Source organism: Vanacampus margaritifer, chromosome 5, assembly GCF_051991255.1.
Source record: "Vanacampus margaritifer isolate UIUO_Vmar chromosome 5, RoL_Vmar_1.0, whole genome shotgun sequence".
Classification (NCBI taxonomy): Eukaryota; Metazoa; Chordata; class Actinopteri; order Syngnathiformes; family Syngnathidae; genus Vanacampus; species Vanacampus margaritifer.
The window spans coordinates 15,912,673-15,936,839 of NC_135436.1; the positions used below are offsets into that span (position 1 = coordinate 15,912,673).

The 24,167-nt window shown below is 38.6% G+C and overlaps 1 protein-coding gene across 2 annotated transcripts; it reads left to right on the top strand.

The window, feature by feature from the left end:
- The first annotated feature begins 4,408 nt into the window (after positions 1–4,408).
- Positions 4,409–17,300, top strand: abhd15a (abhydrolase domain containing 15a). Of its 2 annotated transcripts, XM_077566832.1 has the most exons (4): positions 4,411–5,158; positions 9,482–9,834; positions 14,264–14,363; positions 14,590–14,828. In XM_077566832.1, the coding sequence occupies exons 1-4, from the start codon at positions 4,703–4,705 to the stop codon at positions 14,668–14,670; spliced, it is 990 nt and encodes a 329-aa protein (XP_077422958.1). In that variant the 5' UTR covers positions 4,411–4,702; the 3' UTR covers positions 14,671–14,828. The 2 variants fall into 2 exon arrangements, with proteins under 2 accessions (XP_077422957.1, XP_077422958.1); XM_077566831.1 differs by having other exon boundaries at positions 4,409–5,158; positions 14,264–17,300.
- The last annotated feature ends 6,867 nt before the right edge of the window (positions 17,301–24,167 follow it).

Sequence of the window (24,167 nt, forward strand, 5' to 3'; positions counted from 1 at the left end):
AGCCTCTGACCTGAAGCGGTCGCTTAAAGCAATGGTAGTTATTACAAAAAACGGCCAGCAGGTGGCAAGAGAGTATAAGAGATCAACCAGGGCCATGATGCGACAAGCTCTTTTTGCCAGCGTTTTCAACAGGTTTGTGAATAATGATGAAACTTAGTTATATTCTAATGGTAATTGCTGCAAAAGGGAAACAGATACAAATAGATGGGGTTTTTTTGCTGAAAGAAGAGACTCTATTCTTTCTATGTTTTTATAGCAACAGAACACAATGATCTGTGGGCCTTGCAAAATCAGTCAAACTCCAGTAAAACAGCCGGGAGCGAAGGAAGTTGCTTCAGTATAAAGTTTGCCACAGGCTGTAGTGAATATTCTAATAAGTGGACACATATGTTGGATCGTGGCTACATTGAGAATACGTCACAGCTCGCCGTGTCCACTGGAAAAACACATGAATGTAAAAAAATATTGTAATTCTCAGGTTGCGTGAACCTTTCGAGCCACACAAAGCCGCAAATGTGCAAACATATTGTTCACATGAATTACAGCGATTTGTAAAAAGCCTTGGCACAGTTCCTGTTTGCTCAAAGCTTGTGAGGCAGTGCCATGGCGACAGTGGGGTGGAGGAAAAGACCAGTGAGAGAGCGATCAACAACAGAGACCAAAATCGGGTGTTTAAATTCATTATTTAAAAAGCAGCCTTTTACAGGTAAAGGTTTGCTCTAAGGCTGGTGCCAGTTATGAAGTTGGCCATTTTTTCACTCTCAGATTGGAGTTGTCATTAGGTTCTGTAGGCTATGCATGTGATGTGAATGGCTATCATTTAGGAGAATTAACAAAAAAATTTAAAATAATAATGTAAGATATGTTGTACATTAAACTCTCAACACACTCCATTTATGGCCCTGGACTTCAGTTAAAATGTTGCCTGGGTTACGTCCCTGCTGTGATGTCACTCTTGGCCGCCGGTTCATAATAACAAACACATGCACGGTGAGCTCACAACATGATAAGGTTTCTGTGTATGCCGGCCGTCATCACGAGAAAAAAAAAGAAGAGGAGGCTCTCCGTCCAGGTAAAGTAAAGTCATGGTTGAGGAAACCAGGTCTGCGCTAAGTATTACTTAAATTACGCACAAAATAGTCGAGCCAAATTTGGATGGATTGAAAATGGAAGACACATTTTCTGAAACAGGCTGTTCATAAAAATTTTACTTTAAGGGTGGGCAGAAACTCCAGAGAATGTATTCAAGCAATTGAAATGAGAAAAATCAAAAAAGGGCTGTGAGATTTCATGCGTTCTTTTTTTTTTTTTTTTTAAAGAATTAATGCATCATATATTTCTACTCTGTCTCAATGTGTGTTTTTTCTCCTGCGGTGTCGCAACAAAGGTGAAAATTCTATCAGAAACATCGACAGCATTTCAGTCCTGCTCACCATTATTGGCACCCATGAAGGTAAAGTACATAATGTGGAATCAAGTAAAACATTTTATTTGTTATGGAGAACTCGCGTTTTATCCGAAAGACCAAATGATTGGAGAAAAAAAACGATAAACAATGGGCAGAAATAATAGAAAACTTAAAATGTGCTCTGTCACTGCTATTGGCACCCTTTCCTGTAAATCAGTATGGAAACACCATTGTGACTCACCTTTGGTAAATCACAAATGAGAATTCCCTGTTTTAACTTGTCTGTGCCCAATTGACATGAATTAACCAAGGAGCTGTCTGACAAAATCAGAAATGCGATCATTTGCAGACACAAGACCTCCAAAAGAATAGCTAACCTTTGCCAACCCCAATTCTTTTAAGAAAATGTTCTGTGGACTGATGAAACAAAAATAGAGCTTTTCGGCAATGCACGCCAACCGTTTGTTTGCAGACAACGCAATGAAGCTTCCAAGGAAAAGAACACACCTCCCAACTGTTAAGCATGGTGGAGGATCCATCATTCTGTGGGGCTGCTTTGCTACATCTGGTACTGGAGGCCTTGATCGTGTCACAGGAATCATGAAATCAGAGAATTATCAACACATTCTAGGGGGACATGGCCTACCGAGTGTTTGACAACTTGGTTTGAGGTCATAGGTCCTCCAGCAAATCCAAAAGCACAAAGGAATAGTTAAAAAGGGAAAAAGTACTGTTTTAAATGACCCCTGATTTCAATCCGATTGAAAATCTTGTCTAATATCTCCAGCGGAGAAGTGCAAAAAGCTTAGAGATGGCTATAAGAAACATTTGGAAGCTGTCATCACTGCCAAAGGGTGTGCAACCAAAAATCAAAGAGGGGTGCCAATATTGCTGCACGAACTGTGTTTTCTATTTCTTCTTTGGAATGACATGATGTAAGTTGAAAAACATTTTCCTTTGTTGAATTACTTTGGACATCCAATTAAAAGGTCCCGATGATATAAATTTGGTACATTTCCCTTTATTTCTGAAGATATTGTAGCGATCATGCAAAAAAATGAAGGGGTGCCAATAACAGTGAGCAGGACTGTTTTTCATTTGATGCTATTTTGATACCAGTTTGGCAACACACAGAGTGTTTTGTCATCTGGGGTCATTGACTGTGAAGTCATCCCTTCTTCCCATTTTTCATGCATCAGATAAATCATTTACTATCCTCTTATTGACAGAAGTCCCGCACACGATGTGCTTACTAGTTACTACCACTCATGTGCCGAAGTTTGCGCTTCACAGATGCTCATTAATTAATTAAAAGAAAATTAGCATAAGTTCTCTTCTCATGTCTCGATGTGCCTCTTATATTGTTTGCACCTTTGAGTGAGTCGATTCATTCAAATGGAGATGAGTGTCAAAGGTCCACTTGGACGATTTTACTGTAGTGTGCATACTGTAGTACTCTACTCAAAAACGGCCAATTTGAGCTTAAACAAGTTCAAATACAATCCTAAAGACTTTTCTTTAGCTCCTCCTCCCTTGAGTCAATTTGTCAAAGCTCTTTTAGCAATGGTAACTGCCTATAATCAAAATATATACACATTTCTGCGGTTTGGTCCAGATAAATTCAGATGATTAAAGTGTACCTACACTGCTGTCTATATTTGCTGCACTATTCACAAAATGATCTACAGTTCATTTGTTTCCACACACCTCATCTGCTTGAAGCTGTTACGCACAACAAATACAATCATGCGGATCTAACCATAAAACAATCCAAATATATAATAAAACAAATCCCAAACTCACTCTCATTCCTTATCAAATAATAATTCATTTAAAAAGAAGTAAACTACCTTCTGGGTAATAGAGAGAAACAGGAACTGACTCATTTACTTTGTGGAAACTGCATGCATTTTTAGGGCTATTGGGTTCAATTTTATTTTTGTCTCAAACCCCAATAAAAATGGCATTGATCACACTTGGCTGTTTGAAAGACCAACTAATGACTGACAGCATCTCTGCCCCTGTACAGTGCCAACGGTGACAGGATTTCAGAAACAAGACTCAAACGAAATAAACCGAAAAATAAAATCGCACCACCAGCAGAATGACAAAACAAGATTATGATTAAACCTTAGATTTTTGCCAATGAATCAGAATCTCTATTCTATATTAGACACACACACCCAAAAAATATGGGGCGTAAATTGCCCTCAATTCAGAGCAAGTACAGAACTTTGACCCGCTTGCGTTATTCATTTTTAAAATGCAAAAACTTTCCAAATATTATCTCTTTCACAAAATAGTTGGCTACAGTTATTTTATTTGTGTTAGTAATTGGGCACGTTGTTAGACAGCTAGGAGTTTGTTTGTTTTTTAAAGTATTTTTTGTCAGGCAGATTATTGAACATCTAAGGGGTCCTAAAAAGAGGAAGTATTGAGTCCATTGGCCATGTGCGGTTGTATTGTTGGCAGTTACGTCCGTACATATTAGTGGCAATATTAGTGAGGAAAAGAAGTAACATAACAACGTCAAGTGGAAAATAGTGGTGACAAATTGTAATTTGACGGAAGTGGTTAAAATAATGTTGATGGACTGACAATTGATTGACAGACTGCGCTGCGCTCATAAAATTTACTGCCGAAAATACTGTCCTCAAATAGTGTCTGTAATTTAGCAATGATGGAAGCCTGGTTGAAATAACGTTGATAGATTGACAATTACGGTTTGGTTCGGCGGATGGGTGTCCCGACTTTGACGATTGGCCGAATGACGGTCGGTCAAAATTGATTGACGTGCCCACCTCTGTTTGTGGCATAGAGAATGGAGGGTTGGATGGATATTGATTTTTTTTATTGATTTTTTTATCATCATGTTTTGAATCAATGTAATAAAATAATTATTTGAGCGTGTGTTACATAACTGTATATTCAAAAATACGAATAATATGTTCTGTAAGCCACTTCAGTGCCAGCTTCGTGCCGGCCCTACCTGCCCATCACGGTGGAAGGGGTTGGACGTGAAAGGGAGGCGTTTCCATTCAGCTTTTGCATACACATTTTTGCTCGCCCGGGCAGCTGTTTCCTTTAGTCTCCGTTTGGGTACAGACAGACGTATTCTGCAGAGACATGATGAACGTACTTTGTGAGCGAAATAAAAAGGATTTTGTTATTTTGCGCGTGGCTCCATTACGCTGGAGGACAGCTGTGGAGTGGGACGCGGATTTAGGACAAATTAGTGTTAATTGTGCACAAGTGTCCCGCTGATTAAGCGTCCGCGCTGCACTCACTGTGACCATGCTGGAATGGCTCGTGGTCCTGTGCGCTGCGGTTCTGGTGGTGGCAATAATCTGGTCCAGCTCCAAAGTTTCTGCTACCGAGAAGCGTACTAACACTGCGCCGAAAGAAGTGGACACCCCACGGACACGCAGCGTGGAGCTCATCTGCAAACCTTCCGCCCTGGCCAACTATCTCCTGAAGAACTGCGTCACTTTCACCAACTACTCGCCGTGGGTCGGCTGGACGTGGCGGGCCAGTGCCGTCCTGCAGAGCTTGTACGAGGCGTGCTGGTCCTACGGCAGCCCGGTCCACTTTGTGCGGGACAACCTGCAGCTGAGCGATGATGGACTGGTGGCTTTGGACTGGGCTTTTCCTACCCACCAGAAGAGGCGCAGGACGTCCAGCCACTCCACCAGCCCGGTTCTTCTCATCATCCCCAATTCTTTCGGCAAGATCACCAGAAATGTGCTGCAGGTAAAGTGGACATGGTGCGACTTGAGGGGACTTAACATAAGTAGGCTACATCATGCACAGGATAACAACCAATAAATAGATGAGGTTTAGTGCATTAATATGATTGTGCAGTGGTGTAAAACTGTACTGTATTATGTTGAGAACGATTTCTCATAGTTTTGCCCTCATGTTGCTAAATAATGTGACCAAAATAACTCTCGAACAAGTCCTCATAAGTGCAGTGCAGTTACAACTACAGCCATAACATCCTAAACTACAGATTGTGATTGTGTCAGTCGAAACTCATCTTAATTATATTCCATAAAGCATCCTGTGCTGCTGTGCCACATGTTTTGGTGTGAAAAAGATCATATACAGAGTTTGACCTAAAATACACTCGTTTTATTCGGAACATGCTTAATAATACAATTTTTTTCTTCAAAATTGAATATTACATCCCTGCAGACATAATCATGTTAAATGATTACCGCATTAATATTTTTGCAGTGTTAATCTGTAATAAACTGCATGCAACATGCACAGATTTCGTTGTTAAGCAAAAAAATTACATGCAAAATTAAAAACACCCCACAATTAAAAAAATAAAATAATTTTTCTATGTTCCTGTTCAATGAACATCTTTCAACCAAAACTGTGCAAAGTTAAAGAATTCTTGATACAGCTTTTGAATTGAACTCATAAGTTGCTGCTGTTTCTGACTACGATTGGTGACAATAAAGCTGATAAGAAAGCAAGTTAAGACTGCAAAAAGTGTGTGCTGCACTTGCTATTCAACACTTGAAGATCATGTTGTGGAGGGCACCTTTTTATAAAAGACTGTCATTTGGCAATGTTTTTAAGCACATCTGCACAGTGTAATGAAATTCAATACAAGAAACTAAACCAATATTCTACTTTAAAACATCAATTATGGCTTTTAATTGTGCCCACAGAGAACTATTCATTTACCAACATCAGTACTGAGCATTATCATTGTGAAGTTTTGCAAATGGCGCTCATATTGAGTCTAATTTTAGATACTTCGGTACACAATAAATTGGCTGGTAAGAATATGCACAGTACATCATCAACTGTGAAAGTATGACTGATTGCTGGCATTTTAATTTAATTGGACAGCTGATAAAGTAGCCAGCAAGTGCATTATGGAAAACAATTACAGTGCTGCCTATACATGACAGATTTGTTGTGCTTTTTTTCATCAGAGGTTTGCTTCTTTTTTTTTTCTTTTTTCTTTTTAAATCAACCTGGCTAAGTGTTTTTGATGTAGTAAAGCATTCAGTGTCATTTCTTCCCACTGTTTAAAAGCTTTGTGAAATAGAAATGAGCAGCTGCAGAGGCAGTGTCAGTCGTTATGCTGTTCTCCCAATACACTGACTGAGGTAATTGAATGAGTCAATATAAAGCATCACTTGACTTGAGGGGGGCCACGGGAAGGGCAGCATTGCGTCGATTGAATGCTGTGCACACTTTGGATTCATGCCACTGTGCGAGCTCGTTATATTTTTCATACTGTGTGCGCTCAATGCGAATGTCATGCAAATGTCAAATAGGGGAAAATGCTGGAAACAATGTAGAAAGAATAATCCGGGCAATGCTGTGTGTTTTGTTCGTTCAGTGTACCATTTCCATATTAGACTTGCCATTTTTTGAGGCTGAGGCACCACAAGGGGCATACGCCAATTAAAATGTGGGTGTGGCTTATGCAAATTTGACCACTGTAAGCATACACTGTCATTTAGACTTTAATTCTGATTCGTCAACAAATGCGCAGTATTGTGAAGAAAACGGGAAGTTCAACGGTGACTTTGCATATACACTCCGTATGAACATTTCTACGCATTTAGGAGTAAATGAGGCTCACTATGAACTACTCGGAGTATATTATGATAATTGCATAATGCTTGGTTATTGGTTTGCTTGATGCTTTACTGATCCCAAGGAACGGTATATAGTAACATGAATCACAGCAAGTAATATGTACACTGTCACAAGTTTGAGCTTGTACTTAAAACGAAGAGTTTGGTGAAAGAAAAGGATATTGTAAAACTGATATAGGGAATGAAAACAAATTGTTCAATGTGGTTATATTAAAGTTAAGCCTTGGGATATTAAAATTAATTCATTAGTTTGCTTATTTTTTTGCATTGAGTGCATGTCATTTTCTGTAAGCATGACTGTACTGTATATGTTTGAAGATATAATAAAAATACTGACTATTCACCAGTACAAGAAAATCCTCTTTTTTGGGGGGGGGTTACAGTATATTATAGTTTAATCTGCTAATGTTACCTTAGAGAAGCACATCTGAAGTCGTCTTGGAGTCCTCACTTAAGGAATTTATCACTCGGCTGACAAGCGGTTCTGCCTACACACCGTTGGAAAAGCTGCCCGTTATCATTTGAGTTTGTCTACACAAGCTCAGACTTGAACAATCTGATCACTGAGGCAGAGACAGTAGCAATTATCATAAAAATATTACTGACAATTTCAATATCTAAACTATTGACAATGAATTATTATTACCTACGCAGCATATTGCAAATAAAACCTGCAGGAAAAACATTCGGCATTCTTTGCACATTTAATGGAATTGTACGGACACGTTAAAAATATCCAGAGCACGTCAAAATGATCATATTAAGCATTTTTGTCGTGTGCAGAGTGATTTTTCTTATTACTGTTACCTGTTCAAATTGACTATTTTCTTTTCCATTCAGATATTCCGTTAAGTTTCATGAAGATCTTGCTGTTCGATATTGAGTGAATTTAACTTTGCCAACCAAGCGTGTGTACTCATGTAGCAATGTCTGTGTTCCCTCATTTGTGTTGACATTTGTCCATAAAGCAACCAGTGAAATCTTGCTTTTTCTATATACACTAGATGTAGTGTATTAATCGTACCTGAGAAATGAGCAATGTCATTTCACGGTGAGGTCACCTCGTTCAGTTTGAGCCTCTATTCGGAATTCTATCTCTCTTACTGTTTAATGAGAAATCTTTAAATGGAAACATTAAATCTTAAAGGGGAAGTCCCCCCCCACCCCCCCCCCCCCCACACACAATTTTTTTGGGGACAATAATGTTTTATGCACTAGTCTTAATATAATATTCCTGTTAATATTGTGTTAGTGGTATATGAGTTAAGTAGCAAAATCCAGCTGTTTTTATCCATCTCATGGGGCGGCCATTTTGCCACTTACTGTCTACTAAAGATGATATCAATAGTTCTCAGGTAGAAACCAATCACAGCGCAGCTTCAGAAAACAGATGAGCTGTAATTGGTTGTTACCTGAGCCCTGAGCAACATTGAATATGTCATCTTCAGTCGACAGCAAGTGGCAAAATGGCCGTCCGCTGAGATGGATTAAAAATGGCTTCATTTTGCTTTCTAATTCATATTGCACACATTTATTTTAATCAGAATGTCATGTTTAGACTAGTGAGGTCACATAAAACTAAACAAACAAACAAAAAATACTGTATTATTGTCAAGAAATATTTATGGTTGACTTCCATTTTAATATATCTCATTAAACTTAGAAGTTTAACAATTTGCTTTTTGTACATTGTGGAGTGACAGTTAAAAATTGAGAATTTCACTGACTACAGTTAATCTAATTATCCTTCCTGTATGGTAGACTGTACGTCTGCACAATTTTACTCTGTAGTTGGTTTACTTTGAGTATATGCTTGCAATGATAACAATGAGTTGCGTGATAACAATGTCAGGGTCTCCTTTCACGTCTGTCCGTTGTCAAGTTTAAAGCCAATTGCCAAAAGGCAATATCCTGGCTCCTGATGAGCTCCAGATGACCTTTCATATTTGGCTTGTATTATATGGGCAATTAAAGGTGGTGAAAGTGAACATTTGCTGATAAATTCGACATTTTAAGGCAGCAACACTTCATCATCATGAACTTTTATAGTGGCCAGCTTTTTTCCATTCAATTTCAAATGAGACATGGGAATATAATAGAAAACACATTTAGTGGGATGTAGGCAAACTCTGTTGTAAAAGCTTATTTTGTAGTTGATTTACATTCTACATGCTGCTTCGTTTCGTGCAGACGGTGTGGGTTCAGTTCCTGGCCAGTACCATAGCCACCTGCCAACATTCAATAACAACCACATGCTAATCACACGTGTGCTATATTCTGAATTTAAAAGGGTCGAGTGAAGAATTACAATCGAGTGAGAAACCACTAATTGACTCATTTGGTGAAGCAATGGATGCTGTTTATATTCTTGCAAAGTTTCCATCATAGCGTTCGGTAACCCGTGGAGATAACGGACACATTTGTCTCTGTTTATTACCTCCCACAGTTGTGTCAAACAGCCCTTTCCCATGGATACCTCCCTGCAGTCTTCAACCGCCGCAGCCACAACGGCGCTCCGCTCACCACTGCCAAACTGCAGCAGTTTGGAGACCCCGCAGACCTGCGAGAAGCCGTGCGCTACATCCGCTACCGCCAGCCTGCCAGCAAACTGTATGCAGTGAGCGAGAGTACAGGCTCCGGCCTCCTCCTCTCTTACCTGGGGGAGTGCGGCTCGTCCAGCTACGTGACGGCGGCCGTCTGCCTGTCGCCTGTCTTTCGCTGCCAGAGCTGGTTTGAGAATGGCCTCTGCTGGCCCATGCAATGGGCCTTGGTGCTGTACCAGAAAATGGGCCTCAGCAGGTATGAGAAGGCAACAGTTTTGAAATACAGATTGGAAAATCGAATGATGTAAGAGCCACTTGTATTTTTTATTTTATTTTAAAGGAAAAGTCAACCCCCAAAATTAATTTTTGGACAATATGTGCTGTGATTGATTGTTACCTGAGCAACATTGATGTGATCTTCATTTGAGAGCAAGTGGCAAAATGGCCGCCCCTGAGATTGATACAAATGGCTGTATTTTGCTTCATAACTCATATTCCACAAATGTAATATTAATCAGAATGTCATATGTAGACTAGTGAGGTCACATATAACATATTATTGTCAAGAAATGTTTAAGGTTGACACATTAACTCATTCACTGCCATTGACGGCTATAAACGTCAAAAATTAGTTTGAACTATTTCTATTAGTTTACCTTTTTTCCACTTTTGTAAACAAGAATATGAAAACCTAGAATTTTTTTTTTTAATCTTTTATTTTAATTATTTATTCTTTTTAAAGAAAAGATTAGTACAAATTAGGTGGCGTCAGGCAAATAAAATTTGTAATTGTAATTAATCGCATGACTTCAATAGTTAACTCACGATTAATCACACATTTTATATCTGTTCTAAATGTACAATAATTTTCTTCTAGGTTTTCATACTCTTGTTAACAAAAGTGAAAAAAAATGTTAAACTAATAGAATTAGTTCAAATGAATTTTTGACATCTATAGCCGTCAATGGCAGTGAATGAGTTAATTTATCAAGGACACCAAAATGAGTCAATCAGGCAATTGCATATTGTTTATATATTAGTGTTGTTTGTATTTTACTGCTACCTGAACAGGCAAATAATTTAGGATTTTACAAAATTTTGGGGTGGTAGAGAACCTGTAACCCATCAGAAAATATCAGCCCCTGCACTAAACAGCAGCCAAATCCCATTTCCATGATGTGGAAAGGGAATGAAGGTTCTGGAGGATGGATGATGATGTGGTCACAGGAACAGGTAATGATGAAGTGGCAGCTGGCAGAGTTTTGATGACTCCAAGGTCCCGGTAGTGGAGTGAGGGTGAGAGGGAGGAGTTGTCAAAGGAGAGGCAAAAGTCTAGGTTTGGTGACGTGAGGGATTTGGGACCTATTAAAATAATGTCAGTTTTGGTACCGTGAGTTTGTTTGCGTCCAGGAGATAATATCAGAAAGGGGGTGTAGATCAATGGGTTTGGATGTCATTGGCATAATAGTGAAAATAGAGGCCATGGTGATGGATAATCTGACTGAGGGGAAGGACGTATAGGATGAAGACGAGTGGGCCAAGTACCGAGCCCTGAGGGACGCCTTGTTGCAGGTGGGGCAATAGAGGAAGAGCAGTTATTGATACAAATTAACTGTTTTCAGTCTGAGAAGTATGATGTCAAGTGAGGGCGTTATCTGTGATGTGGATAAAATATTTCAGACTCTAAAGCAGAATTGAATGATTAATTGTGAACGAAGGTGGCAGAGAGGTCTGGGAGGAAGAGAATGGTGAGTAGGCCAGAGTCAGATGAGAGTACAAGATCAGAGTGAAATTGTTTATTCGGGGCGTTGTTGGGTCTTGATTTGGGAGGCAACAACATTTTCAAGGATTTTAGAAAGGGAATATGGATGAAAGTTATTGAAATCATCATGATTGAGTCCAATTTTCTTGAGGATGGCAGTAATGGCAGACAGTTTTTTTGTCATTATCACCAAGGACATACCTGTATGGGTCAAATTTGGCCATTGCGGTTAATAATCAGAAATTATAATATTTTAGGGGGTGGAATCATCTAAGGCCGCACACACCTGTTTATAGTTAAATATAAAGTCCTAATTTGACTTATTTTTTTTTTCTTTTTTGCTTAAACCATTCGTCTCAAGATGTAACAGATAATTTGGGTTGTTATTCATACATCAGCACAATCATTCAAAAGCAATTCCATAGTTTGTTCATTTCCTACTTGGCAGAGTTACTAATATTCCCACTTGAGCCTATACTCAGATTAAATGTGTAGAATAGTGTAGCATTTCCATAGAAAATTGTATTTTATGCATAGTGTAGTACTATTGTAGCAAAACATTGTATTTTTTTTTAGAACACAAATCCCAATACAAATCTATTTGTGGGAAGCTAATATAATGATGTGTCGGACAAAAATCAATAATGCAGAGGGCATGCAGGATATTAGGTGGTCTTGTGTTGGCCGTTGTAAGGATTAAATGAGACAGAAAATTCAAATATAGCGCAGAAGTTTGCTTTTTTTTTTTTTTAACCACAGCATTAACTAAACTCAACAAGATGGTGAATTTGTCAAATACACTGAACTAAATCAGGTGATAAATATGCAACATCATATTCAGCATGAATTGCATGCTATGTTGCTTAGTGGGCAAGTGGAAGCGTGTCCGCCCTGGGATTGGGAGGTCGTGGGTTCAATCCTCCGCCGGGTCATACCAAAGACTGAAAAGATGGTACCCATTTGCCCCCCTGCTTGACACTCAGCATTATGGGTTGGAATTAGGGGGTTCGAACACCAAATGATTCCTGAGCGCAGGCCCCTCAGTGGTGGGGTCAAATGCGGAGAACAAACTACCCCACTTAGATGAGTGTGACAATCAGTGGTACTTTAACCTTTATTCACTTGTGGGTTTTGGTATGTTTAATTCCCCCCCACTTAATTTTTTTATCTGAAAGTATTAAAAACAAAGAAGTGGGGAAAAAGTCATCATCAATCAAAATAATACAGTATTAAGACAAGCAGACGTACAGTAGAACATTAGACAATATTTTTCTTAATCTACTGCTACAGTGGATTTTTTCACAAAAATAATCAGCATGGAGAAAACACCCTTTTTTAGGGGCTCAAAAGTATTTGGACAATTGAAATTATTGTGGATAAAACCCCCACTTTTTAACTCTTTCACTGCCATGGACGTTAAAAGGCGTCAAGTAAAAACCTACGGAGGGCCGCCAATGACGTTAACTCTTTGACTGCCAGACTGCTTAAATCGGCTGGCACTGGCGACATCCCGTTTCTGAAAACGTCTGGCAGTCAAAGAGTTAATGAGTACACCATATGTCACCAAATTCTAACTTTCCTTCACGGAAAGATCAGATCAGACCTTTGACTTGGCCAATGAAAAAATATCTCGACATTCAAAAAGTCTCCAGTTGTCTTGGCGACGCTTTAAAAACACTAAAGATTTACAGTTCAGAAAACTAAAGGAGACTTAAATACTGAATGACTTTAAAAAGAAAATGTTACATTCTAGGGGGATGAAAATCAAAGTCAAAATCTGGTTACACTTTTATCGCATTTTAGCATTACCGGTAGGCTACTTTATTTCCGATCTACCGGTGGTATATGAAGACAAAATAATAAAAATCCACTTTACAATTACATAACTGTATTGACTTACCACTGCCATACATGTCAACCCTAATTTGGTCCCACCTGTATTACAAACCCATAAAATCCTTATTTTCCCATAAAAATCCTTATGTCAGTTTTATCAATACTAAAGCTGTTTCATGCAATAACATTAATCTTACCTTACTTTCTTTCTTATATGAAGACATTGACAGTATCTTGTTCCAAATGACATTTTATTGCACAAAGAAAAAACTGATTTCTAAATATCACAGTGACTGCCATCTGGCATCATAAGGTGAATCAATTTTAATCAAAATTTTATCATGGACGATTGACTTTTTTGTTGCTTCACATTTCTCTCGTGCAACTTTGATTTCAAATGTTCTTTGACATCGTAAATGCCAGATGCCGCAACCTTAATGTCCCGTGAACAAAGCGAACATGATGCATACTCTTCTCCAAGTTTTGACGGACCAATTACCTTAAATAAATCCGTCCATTTAAATCCGTCCATTCCGAACGAAAACGTCCGTTGTATATTGTTTTTTTGGCCGGCCTATCCCCAATTTTCTCAACCACTGCGAACGACTCGCAATTTTCGCGCTAACACAAATTTCTTAACTGCGCATGTCAGGAAACTGTTAGAAGTCTCGCGCGATAGATGAGATTTTGTGACCGGTTGTTGTTTAAATCGAGCTTATGCACACGTGTAGCACGTAGCCGACAGTAAATACTAAATAAATTAAAAAAGGGTAAGCAATATATACTAATATTATTATTTTCATGAAAACAGTTAAATCCGTATTAATTTCCAAATACGCCCGTATGCTTTTGCAACACTTAAAAATCCGTAAGAAATACGGACAAACCTTATGGGTTGACATGTATGCACTGCACAGCAAAGCACAAACAATTTAGGACATTTACGTTGCCGCGGCAACTGATTGATTCTGAGAGACATCGTGACAAGAGAAATGCTTCTCCACTCACTAGCTGTTAGCAATAATAAGAGGCATGCTATTGAGCTTCTGCTTTTTCTTTGTTTGTCTTTTTGTGTGTCCGTGCTTAGATACAGGACGGTGTTTAGCGCTACCATACATACGGACGCCCTCTTTTCTACCACTTCCCTACGCAGCCTGGAGGAAGTTGTGTTCTGTCAAAGTGAACAGGTAGGCTGTAAATCGCCAGCACCAACTGGGACCAGCGGCAGCACTTCTGCTTCCTGGGAAGCTTACTGGGAACGCAACGAACCCTTAAGAGATGTGGATGAAGTGGCCATCCCAGTCCTGAGTGTATGCGCTCAGGATGACCCTGTCCGGGGAAATACCCAGTCCACAGTACCCTGGGAGCTTTTTGAGAGCAACCCACATTTTTTCCTCCTTCTGACAAACCTAGGTGGCCATTGTGTTTTTTCCACGCACTGTGAAGGAAGTTCCACTGATCCAGCTAACCCAGCGGCGGCATCGAACAGTGTGACGGAAAACCGTGGGACCAACTGGAGCCACCGAGCTCTTTTGGAATTCTTTAGGGCGACCACAGACTTCTTTGCTGCAGAGGAGAGGACGAAACAGCTCGCTGCGAAGAGGAGGGGTCAGGGGGGAGGCACAGGTGGGCGAGGCTTCCGACACCGCAGTGTCAGTACATGTAAACGAGTACCTGCGTGTTCCCATAATATACATGCCATTTACAACTGGCAGAGGTCCTATACACGATGAATGAAATAAATGAAAAATGAAACTGATGTGACTAAATGTGCAACTGACACGCAAACTTCGATTGAAGTAGTAGATTCCATGGCTCTATGGGCAATTAATAACTTTTAATTTGTAAAATAGCAGTCACTAAGTCGCTCCGGGTCACGTCCACTTCCATTCAACAATCATTTCCTTCCGCCGTCCGTCATAGGTTTGTGTTATAAGGTTATTATTTTACAGGGTTGGGAGGGTTACTTTTAAAATGTAATCAGTTACAGTTACAAGTTACCTGCTAAAAAAATGTGGTTAGTAACGTAATCCAAGTACCATAATATTAAAGTAATCTAACTGGATTAATATTGAGTATGCTCATGAAGACAAAATATAAATAAATATCACCACAATATACATAATATACAATGTGCCCATGCTATTTGTGGGTGATAGGGACCCGGGCAGCCTACAAATAGCAAAAATCCTTGTGTAATTAAAAAGCATGTAGGCGATTGATTGATTGACTCAATTCACTCTGTCTCTCTCTCTCTGTCTCTTGCTCTCTCTCTCTCTCTCTCTCTCTCTCTCTCTCTCTCTCTCTCTCTCTCTCTCTCGCCCTCTTTCGCACTTTCTCATCGTAGAAATTGTAATCCCTCGAAGTAATCCCCATTTTTAATAAATGTACCTGTAATCTGATTACTTATTTTTCCTGTAACTGTAATGCAATACAGTTACTTTTTTTTTTTTTTTTGTAATCTGATTATGTAATGGCGGTACATGTTTTCCGTTACTCCCCAAGCCTGTTGTTTTACATAGCATGATTGATTGCTCATTCATTATTTAGATATGAAACATTTGAAACACGGTTGTAATGTTGTTCTCTAATGCACTTGCTCTCTACTCAAGAGTCACAGAGACCCCCAATTATAGCACAGTCCCCATGGCCATTTCATGTTTAGATTGCGTGTGCCCGTTGAGCATTATCCACTCAGACAGCTGCAACCCAGCAGTATACGCATACACACCCACGCGCAGTGCCTGCAGACACAATGTCCACTTGCATAATGACCAACTTCACTCACACACACAAATGAGATGTCATGCAGGGTACATGAACTACAAAATACAGCCAACAATATAATAGAAGATTTTGATGCATGTACACAGTAAGCAAAGGCACTTAAGACAAAGATTGCAAAGGCTACAGAGGCAAGAAATAAACTACGATTTTTTTCCCCAATTGAATTTTTTCATGCAATTTTTGTCATGTTGACCTTCAAAAAAAGAAAAAAGGGGAAAAAAGCAAGGTTGTTGTAATGTAGACAACGGCAATGTGTTTCACCAGATGTCTCCTTGGTTGATACTCCACTACACAGGTAGACAGACAGAAAAGCACAATTGAAGTCTAGTTGCTCTACCTAGTGGCTGAGTTAGGAAATTACATGTCAACGCAGAAATCATTTGTCATATATTTGTCAAAATGTACTGATGTTTGTTTACACAGCATCAACTCTATTGATCTATTTTTTTGTTGTTGAAAAAATGGATTACTGTAACAAGTAAAAAATAAGTTGGAATGGATGGTTCTGCCTAACCTAAGTAGGCATATGCACTGCACTGACAATGTTTACAACAAAGGAATTATTGACTATTTGGGGTGTTTACACCTTAAAGCACCAGAGATATTTTTAGGGACAGTAAAAGAGGAAGACAACCAGTGGCTTCCGTTTATGCTGTGATATGGAAGCATATCAGGGGTGGTAACCGTAGAGTGCAAACCACTTGTGAATCTTCAGCAGTCTTTTTTTTTTTTTTTTTTAACTCGGCCAACAGAGCATTTTTCTCTTTATAGATGAACCGATATTCTGCCTGATTTTTAAGATATCGTTACTCGCAACGGTGACTGTCATTTTACAATCAGGAACTAGAAATGAGAAGAATAGAACACTGTCATTAATTTCATTCAATTTTAAGTAAATATGCTATATTGGGATATATAGGCCTTTCTTCAAAATTATCTGGCATTTTTTTTAAGGAAATTTTGTGTCTCAAATGTACTAGTGGGATCTATAATAATACTGTACTAATATATTTGAGCACTGTACGTATATTAAATATAATTTCTGCTATTGACACGGAAGATTATTAGAAAATTGGAAATTTAAATATATTAATTGTTAATATAGAAATATAATAGACATTTATAATTTTTTCTATTGTACTTAACCTAATTTCCATGGCTTTCAACACATCATGAGATTCTGCACTTGTATTATTTCGTTTGTCTTATTTGTTTTAACATTGTTGTTGTTTTTAAACGTGTTGTGTTTAAATTGTCATTTTAATGTGTTCTAAGAATAAATAGTCCAGATGAGTTGAATTGGTACCCCCCTTTTAAAAAAATAAATACAATTTTTAACTTCACTATAGTGTCTAAATTTCCTCATTCATTCGTCTTTGCTCTAATGCTTTTCTAATTAGCCTCTTTAGAGTGCAGTGTGTTCATGAAGTTCATCATTTTTAGGCTGTGGTGTAAGTGTGCAACAAAACAATGAATACAGTAACATGATTTCCTGGAAATGAGAAAACCGTCTCAGCCAGTTGAAAACTTTTGAAATTGTGCTCCAACTAGATGTCAAAATGACTAAAAGAACATTCAGTTCAGTTAGCTTGTATTTATATATAAGAAAATGCATTCAGTTAGTAGGCCTATAACCAGCAAAAAAAACAGTGCAATGTTCTGATTACATTATTACTCTGTGACCTTTTAAATCTGTGATCGTTTAAACACGCCTGAATGTTTTATTTTATTTTATTTCTTTTTTTAGCAAGGTGGTAGTAGTAGTAGTAGTAGTAGTAGTGTATTTCTATTCGAGGTCAAGGTCACTTGACTTACTTGCACATTATAATCTTCAAGCGTTACCGTGGAGACCACCTCTGCTCCATTAGTGTCCAGAAGATGGCAGCATTGACAAGGTTTCTTCCTGGAATGTTCCATGCGTCAACTTCCTTAGGCGTCACAGTCACACTGACAGTCACAATGACGCAGCTCGATCTGCTTTTGGCTTGGAAACTGTCTGTATATTTAGCACCTTGTTTAAAATTAGCATTTAGCACATGGGGGAATAAATTTAGCAATCTGCTGAGTCAAACAAGACCTAGTTCAAATAGTCACCAAATTGTACCGACAAAAAAGAGGGGTTTGACTTTTGAAAGCCCAAGACTCCTAAAATTAAATTTTGTTGCATAATTAACATTATAAATAAATATATTTCTTCTATTTCTAAAATGCAGTCTTAAACAGAATGCCTTAGCATGTGGTAAAAGATTGTGCTAGGAGCAGGCAACCCCGGTTCGATTCCAGAGCCTTGCAGCCCATTCCTGCAGGTCATTCCCTCTCGCTCCCATTTCCTATCAATTCTTCAGCTGTCCTATCAATTAAAGGCTAAAAGCCCAAAAAATATATAATTAAAAAAATATACAAAGTCATACAAAACCTTATGCATAACAGAAGACTAAACAGGTAGGCTATTTGAGCATGTTCTAAGCAGTTTTCATCCTCTCAAGTATTTCCACTGGACCATTTTCCAGTGACGTATGGAGTTTAAAGTCACGTTGCAAGCATTTGTGCCTGCAGCAAATTCCTCAACTGTCACATTATATCCAAGGTGTGGCCATCCTCTAAGCTTGGTGTGTCCACAAGTTGCCGAGCTGTCTTATGCCCCATTGGTTCTGTGAGGAACAGGAGGTCAGACAGCAGGAGGAACATGCCCTCTTTATCTAGTTGTTATATTATTAAGGCATGGCGTGTGTATGGGCGTGTGCGTGTGCGTGAGGCTAACTATGTGTTTGGGTTTTCACGTGTTGCGTGTGTATGCATGTCCTCTTGTCTTGATGACTGGAGGTTGCTTGCAGGTAACCATCTCTCCTTCAGGCTAAACTAGAGTCAGCTAAAGCAAAGGAATCCAATGGAACATGACAGCCCCAAATGTCCATGCGCAAATGCTTGGCAATTATTATCAAAGCATATTTGCAGTGCGCACACAATTTTGTGAACATGAATAATGTACAATGTGTGTTTACAATGTAAATGTACAGTATATACATCGGCCTATACTGTGAGTGTATGTTTACTTTTCTATGAAGTATTATTACTGTTGTTATTGTTATGTACTTCCTCACAGAATGTTATTTATTCATTTTCATGACTGTATTTGTTTTTAGTGATTTTGTTCCCTGGGGGAAAGTCACACTGCTTAACATTAATCTCCAATTATGAAAATGACCCTTCGCAATAACGGCAGTTGTAAATAAATACATTAATTATTACATAAGAAAGGAGAATGTTTTCCTAATAGAAATCATGTCTGAATTCAAGGACTGTGACATATTTCTCTCATTCTTTATTTTCATCTCAAGTCTCCATGTCAGTGATATTTTCCTGGTTATTTGTTATTTCCATGTCTGATGTCTCATTCTCTCCAGTGCGCAGTATTGAGAGTTCTGTTCAAGACAGTGGGTTGTCTGACCAAGCAGCCGTAGATGGAAGCCAGAAAGCAGCAGGTGGGCCACTAGAGAGCAGCAGGGGTAATTCTGCCCTCTTCTGCGGCACACCAGTCCTTTACAGGCAGACCCTTACTCTCTTATTATCTCCTGGGGACTTGGTTTTCTTCTGTTTCTCTCTCTCTCCCTCTCTGCTTGACCTACATCTCTCCATCCATTGTGCCCCGTAAATGAAGTCAAAGAAACATCTCATCAGCAAAGCCATATCTTGAACAAAAGGCAGACTTTTTTGTTTTTTGTTTTTTACATCGAGGTCATGTTTTTGTTGGTGTGTATTTCTGTGTCATGAGTACTTAACAGTGCAATAAGGTAAATACAAGCATAATTCTTTTGAAATATTTACAATATTTAATTATTAATTTATATTAATCCCTGATGATGTAATGGTGCATTCACTCGACTTTGGTGCAACCAGCGCGGGTCCACCTCCCAGACTTTGAAACGAGCACTGTGATGGTGGTAGTCAACTATTTAAAACAACCACAAAGCTTAGCCTTTTAGTCCGCTAGCTTACTGCTCATTCATAAAAGTGTCTATGTTTCAGTGCTTGAACTCTTTATGCAATGGGCTGAATACAAACAGTGCAGCAGTACATGCAGACAGACAATTTAACAGTATTCACAGTCATATATTCTTTAGCCTCTGTAAAGAACAACTAGTATGAGTACCATATAGCAGACCAGAAAGAGCTGAATGGTGGCAATTCAATTGATGCCATGTGACAAAAACTGTTTAATTATTTTTAATTCTATGTCACTGTAATGTTACTGTATGTCTTTATGGAGTGCTCGTTTTCCTCATTAATCATTACAATTCATCCATCCATTTTCTGAACCACTTACTTCTCACAAGGGTCGCAGGGGCCCATCCCAGCTGGCTTCGGGCACTAGGCGAAGTATCATTACAACAATTTTTATTTATTTATTATTTTTGTATTTATTACTATTTGTATTTATTTATTTATTTTTTGGGGTGGGGGGGGGAGGCTGGAACTTTACTCTCATGACATTTGAGATGTGTTATGAGTTAGGAGCATTGTCACGGAACAAACTAAACTTGTATCTCAAGGCACCACTGTAATTATGCAGTATCTTTCGTACACTCGTGTACGGTATGTATATCAACCTAAGGATACACATACACGTGCCAATCATTTCTGACATTTCCAAAGAAATGAATTTCAAAATAATCTGTTCCAGGGGAAAACTCCCAATAAAACCTTTATTAATTAACTGTGCAGGCCATTTTAACTAACCTTGTACCTTCTTGACTGTCATGAAAGTTTTAAAATAAGTTATTTTAGTTAGCCAGTGTTAAAAACACAAAGCTATTAAAACACTTAATGAAGAAGGTGATTCACGTCAACCATAAATGTCAGTGTGGAAAAAGATGCTGACCAGTGTTATTGTTTGTTATTGTCTTTTTATAACGTCTGCTTTTAACCTTGCAATTTATGCATCTTAGGCATGCAAGGAATGCATTCAGAAATTCATTGTATGGTTTCATAATACATTGTATATATTTGATCATTTATATTAACTTAATATGTGTTAGAAAAGACAACCAAATAGTATTTCTAACTTTCAAACACAATCGTTCTGATTCAGATCAAATATTGGATGTTAGCTGTTATAACCACGGTTTGCATGATTTCATTTCAACTTTGACACCGATGACTAACTTTGGGTTTGGGGGAATTTTCCTTCATGGATACTTCCTCCATATTAGTTTGGTATCTTGTAATCAAGCGTGAGCAAGTGTCATTTAGAGAAGCCAAAAAAAAAAAAGACAAAAAAGATTGTAACTTCCTGAATAATTGTAGGCTAAAAGCATTCCATGGCCTTGAAATGAACATTCTTATTGTACTAATAAATACTTCCCAAATACATAATTTATGCTGCATAGACTTTGGGTATCAGAATAAATCAGGATTATGTAAGGTCAGAGTTGTTAAATTGCCCTTTCTACTTAGAAGCACGCCGTGCAATACATTTAAAATAGGACACTTGCCGCAACGTAATCAGCTTACTGTAGTGCCGTGTCAGACAGGTTAATGTGGCAGGAAACTGGGATGACTTTCACCCCACTCAAGTTTCATTGTGAAGTGTATGATTCCTAATATTGGAAACATCTTCTCTCTACTGAATGTAAGATGGTACTCTCATACCCTAAAACAACTAACAAAATATAAAACAATAAAACAGATTACTCGAAATGATCTTTATTTAAAATGAGTATTTTATATTGAGTGCTATGTTTGTGAAACGAAATTCTCCTAATAATAATCCTAATGGGCAGCTATTAGCTATTAGCTATTAGCTATTAGCTATTAGCTAGGACGTGGTTAGCATAGATATAAGTGCAACTTCCAGACACAATATTTGCATTGTAATGGCGTGTATAAAGCAGTGTTGTTGAGCCACCTTCTTCTGGCTGGATCTTTCTGACTTACAAGCGTCTGTCTTAGTGAACTTACCACTCCAAGACAGGTGAACTCCTGTCCAGAGACGGAAGGTACGGTGATTAACTTTCCGTCCAACGGTCACCCAACTACGTCACTGTGCAGCTCAAGTTCTTATATGGTGGGGGAGAGGTGACTAATTGCCAGGGGCCCAAGTATGTTGTTACTGGGGCCTGTTTAAAGAAATGGTGACAAACTATTTAATGCTTTATCGCCACAATTCAATCTTTGTAGGTTTTCAGCTCTTAGCTTCAATCTTGAATAATGTATTTAGAAACAAATATATGATTTCCCTTAAAGAGACTTGAGCAAAATATTGAGTTAACATGACTAAAATCAATGTCTCTTTTTAAGTAATCACCAACTAGATGTCATTATTTTTCTCATCTGAAGTGGCTTGTGTTAGAAAAAGGTTGTAATTATAACCTTCATATGATTAAGGAATAGACACCACACATGCAATGACTGTCTGTCATGAAAAAATAAGACCGCTGTATGAGACTTGACTTTTGATATAGCTCGTCTTTTTCCGAGCTCACTGTGGCTCTCGGGAATCGGGATTTGTCGTCTTCAAGTGTTTGAACAAACAGCTTGTGTTGCAGTGTAAAACTGTGCTAACACCTTGTCTCACCTTTCTCCAGTGGTGTAAAATAACACCACAGTACACCACACTTTAATTTCTGTCCGCCATTTTGCCGGCTCCCGCATGTCAGAATTGCATGTTGGACGTCACAAGTTGTGATACGGACTGGCACATCGTAATTGAAGTAAGCAATTCAAAACTGTTAAAAGTGAAAATTCTTATTTGAACATATTTGTTTAAAGACATCAATGCTGAATGAATTTCATGTGCATATCGATATATTGATATCATAGTATTAATCCAACCATCCTTAATGAGAAGAGTGTAAGGGAAAAAAATATACAGTAGGTCAATGCATTCACAGCCTGTCACATGTTGCAGTCAGCTGGAATCTCCCCTCCAGTCCAAACCGGAACGTTATGTAAGTAAGTATATTGATTGTGAGAGTAAGCGTTGGAAAACTGTGCGGCATTCAGCGCTGAGGCATCCTGCTGGCCTGCCTGCCTCGTACATGTCACATGGTGTCACTGCATGAAAAACACACGGGGGACTCTATTTTTGTAGACAGCGCTGCGCCATGCTGGCCGTTTTCTATTACACGCGCCCTGCACACCTGATATTTTAGTAGCAGAAAGTAGACTAATCTTTAAACCAGCTAAAACCAGGTCTAATTTGTGGTGCAGGTTGTCTTTTCGTTTTTACTGCAAACTATTTTGTTTTTTGCAGTTTTTGCATGAAGACTGTAGCGTCCACTCTCTGGTGCGGCATGTAGAAACAGTAAAATGATTGACATGTACTGTACATAGACTGGTAAATGCTTGTATAAAAAGAAACTGAATTCAATTATGTTTAGATTCTATGTGTCTACTGACGGAACCGATAGAGAAAAGGAAGCAACAGTGCTGCCTAGAACAGATGGGGATAGAGATCTTGCAATCTTGAATGGATGCTTTTGTAGGTTCCCAAAAAAATGGAAAGTGGAAATGTGTTAATGGTACGACTTGACAAACCTCAGGACTTTAACACACAGCCAAAGGTGGAACGACTGAGATACACTGTCAGTGGTTATTGCCAGCACTTGACACAAACACGTCTTTGGTAAGACTCCCTAGTGATGTCATCACTTTCAGCCACCGCTGTTCTGCCAGCCCGTCGGCATCAATTAGCTTCAATATAATATCCCTATTCTTGTTATATTGTTGTCACTTTTTATTAAGTGAAAGGTCTTTTTCTATTACCGTCATCATTAGTCATTTTCAAGTATCAGACAAACAGGGGTGTTTGTTTGGAGAAACTGGAGGTTGGATCAGGCTGTCTTAGGATAATTTGTTCCTTTTCCAACAGCAGCAAGGCTGATCATATCAGTAAGTAGGCCTTGGCCCTGCATGTGGCAACCAAGATAAACCTTGCGGAAATGCTACAGTAATATGAGAATCTTTGGACAAGAAATCATATCTATTGTATAAATATACCATATCTTATAAAGAGTATAAAAGCATATACAGTACATGTGGAAAATGTTCCTGGTTAGCGGTAGCATTTCGAGCAAAGGTCACAATCCTGGTGTCTGCGGGTGCCAGGTTGAGTCCCCCCCACAGCAAAACATAAAAAGGCACAACAAATGATTAAATCATTGTTTATAATTATTGTGAGAAATCATTAACATGATCGGTGTCTC

What these genes read in the sequence shown, in the direction of transcription:
- abhd15a (XM_077566831.1), top strand. Translation starts at nt 4,703, where the DNA reads ATGCTGGAATGGCTCGTGGTCCTGTGCGCTGCGGTTCTGGTGGTGGCA. An exon ending in TCACCAGAAATGTGCTGCAG is followed by an intron (nt 5,159 to 9,481) that starts GTAAAGTGGACA and finishes TACCTCCCACAG; the next exon opens with TTGTGTCAAACAGCCCTTTC. An exon ending in CAGAAAATGGGCCTCAGCAG is followed by an intron (nt 9,835 to 14,263) that starts GTATGAGAAGGC and finishes GTCCGTGCTTAG; the next exon opens with ATACAGGACGGTGTTTAGCG.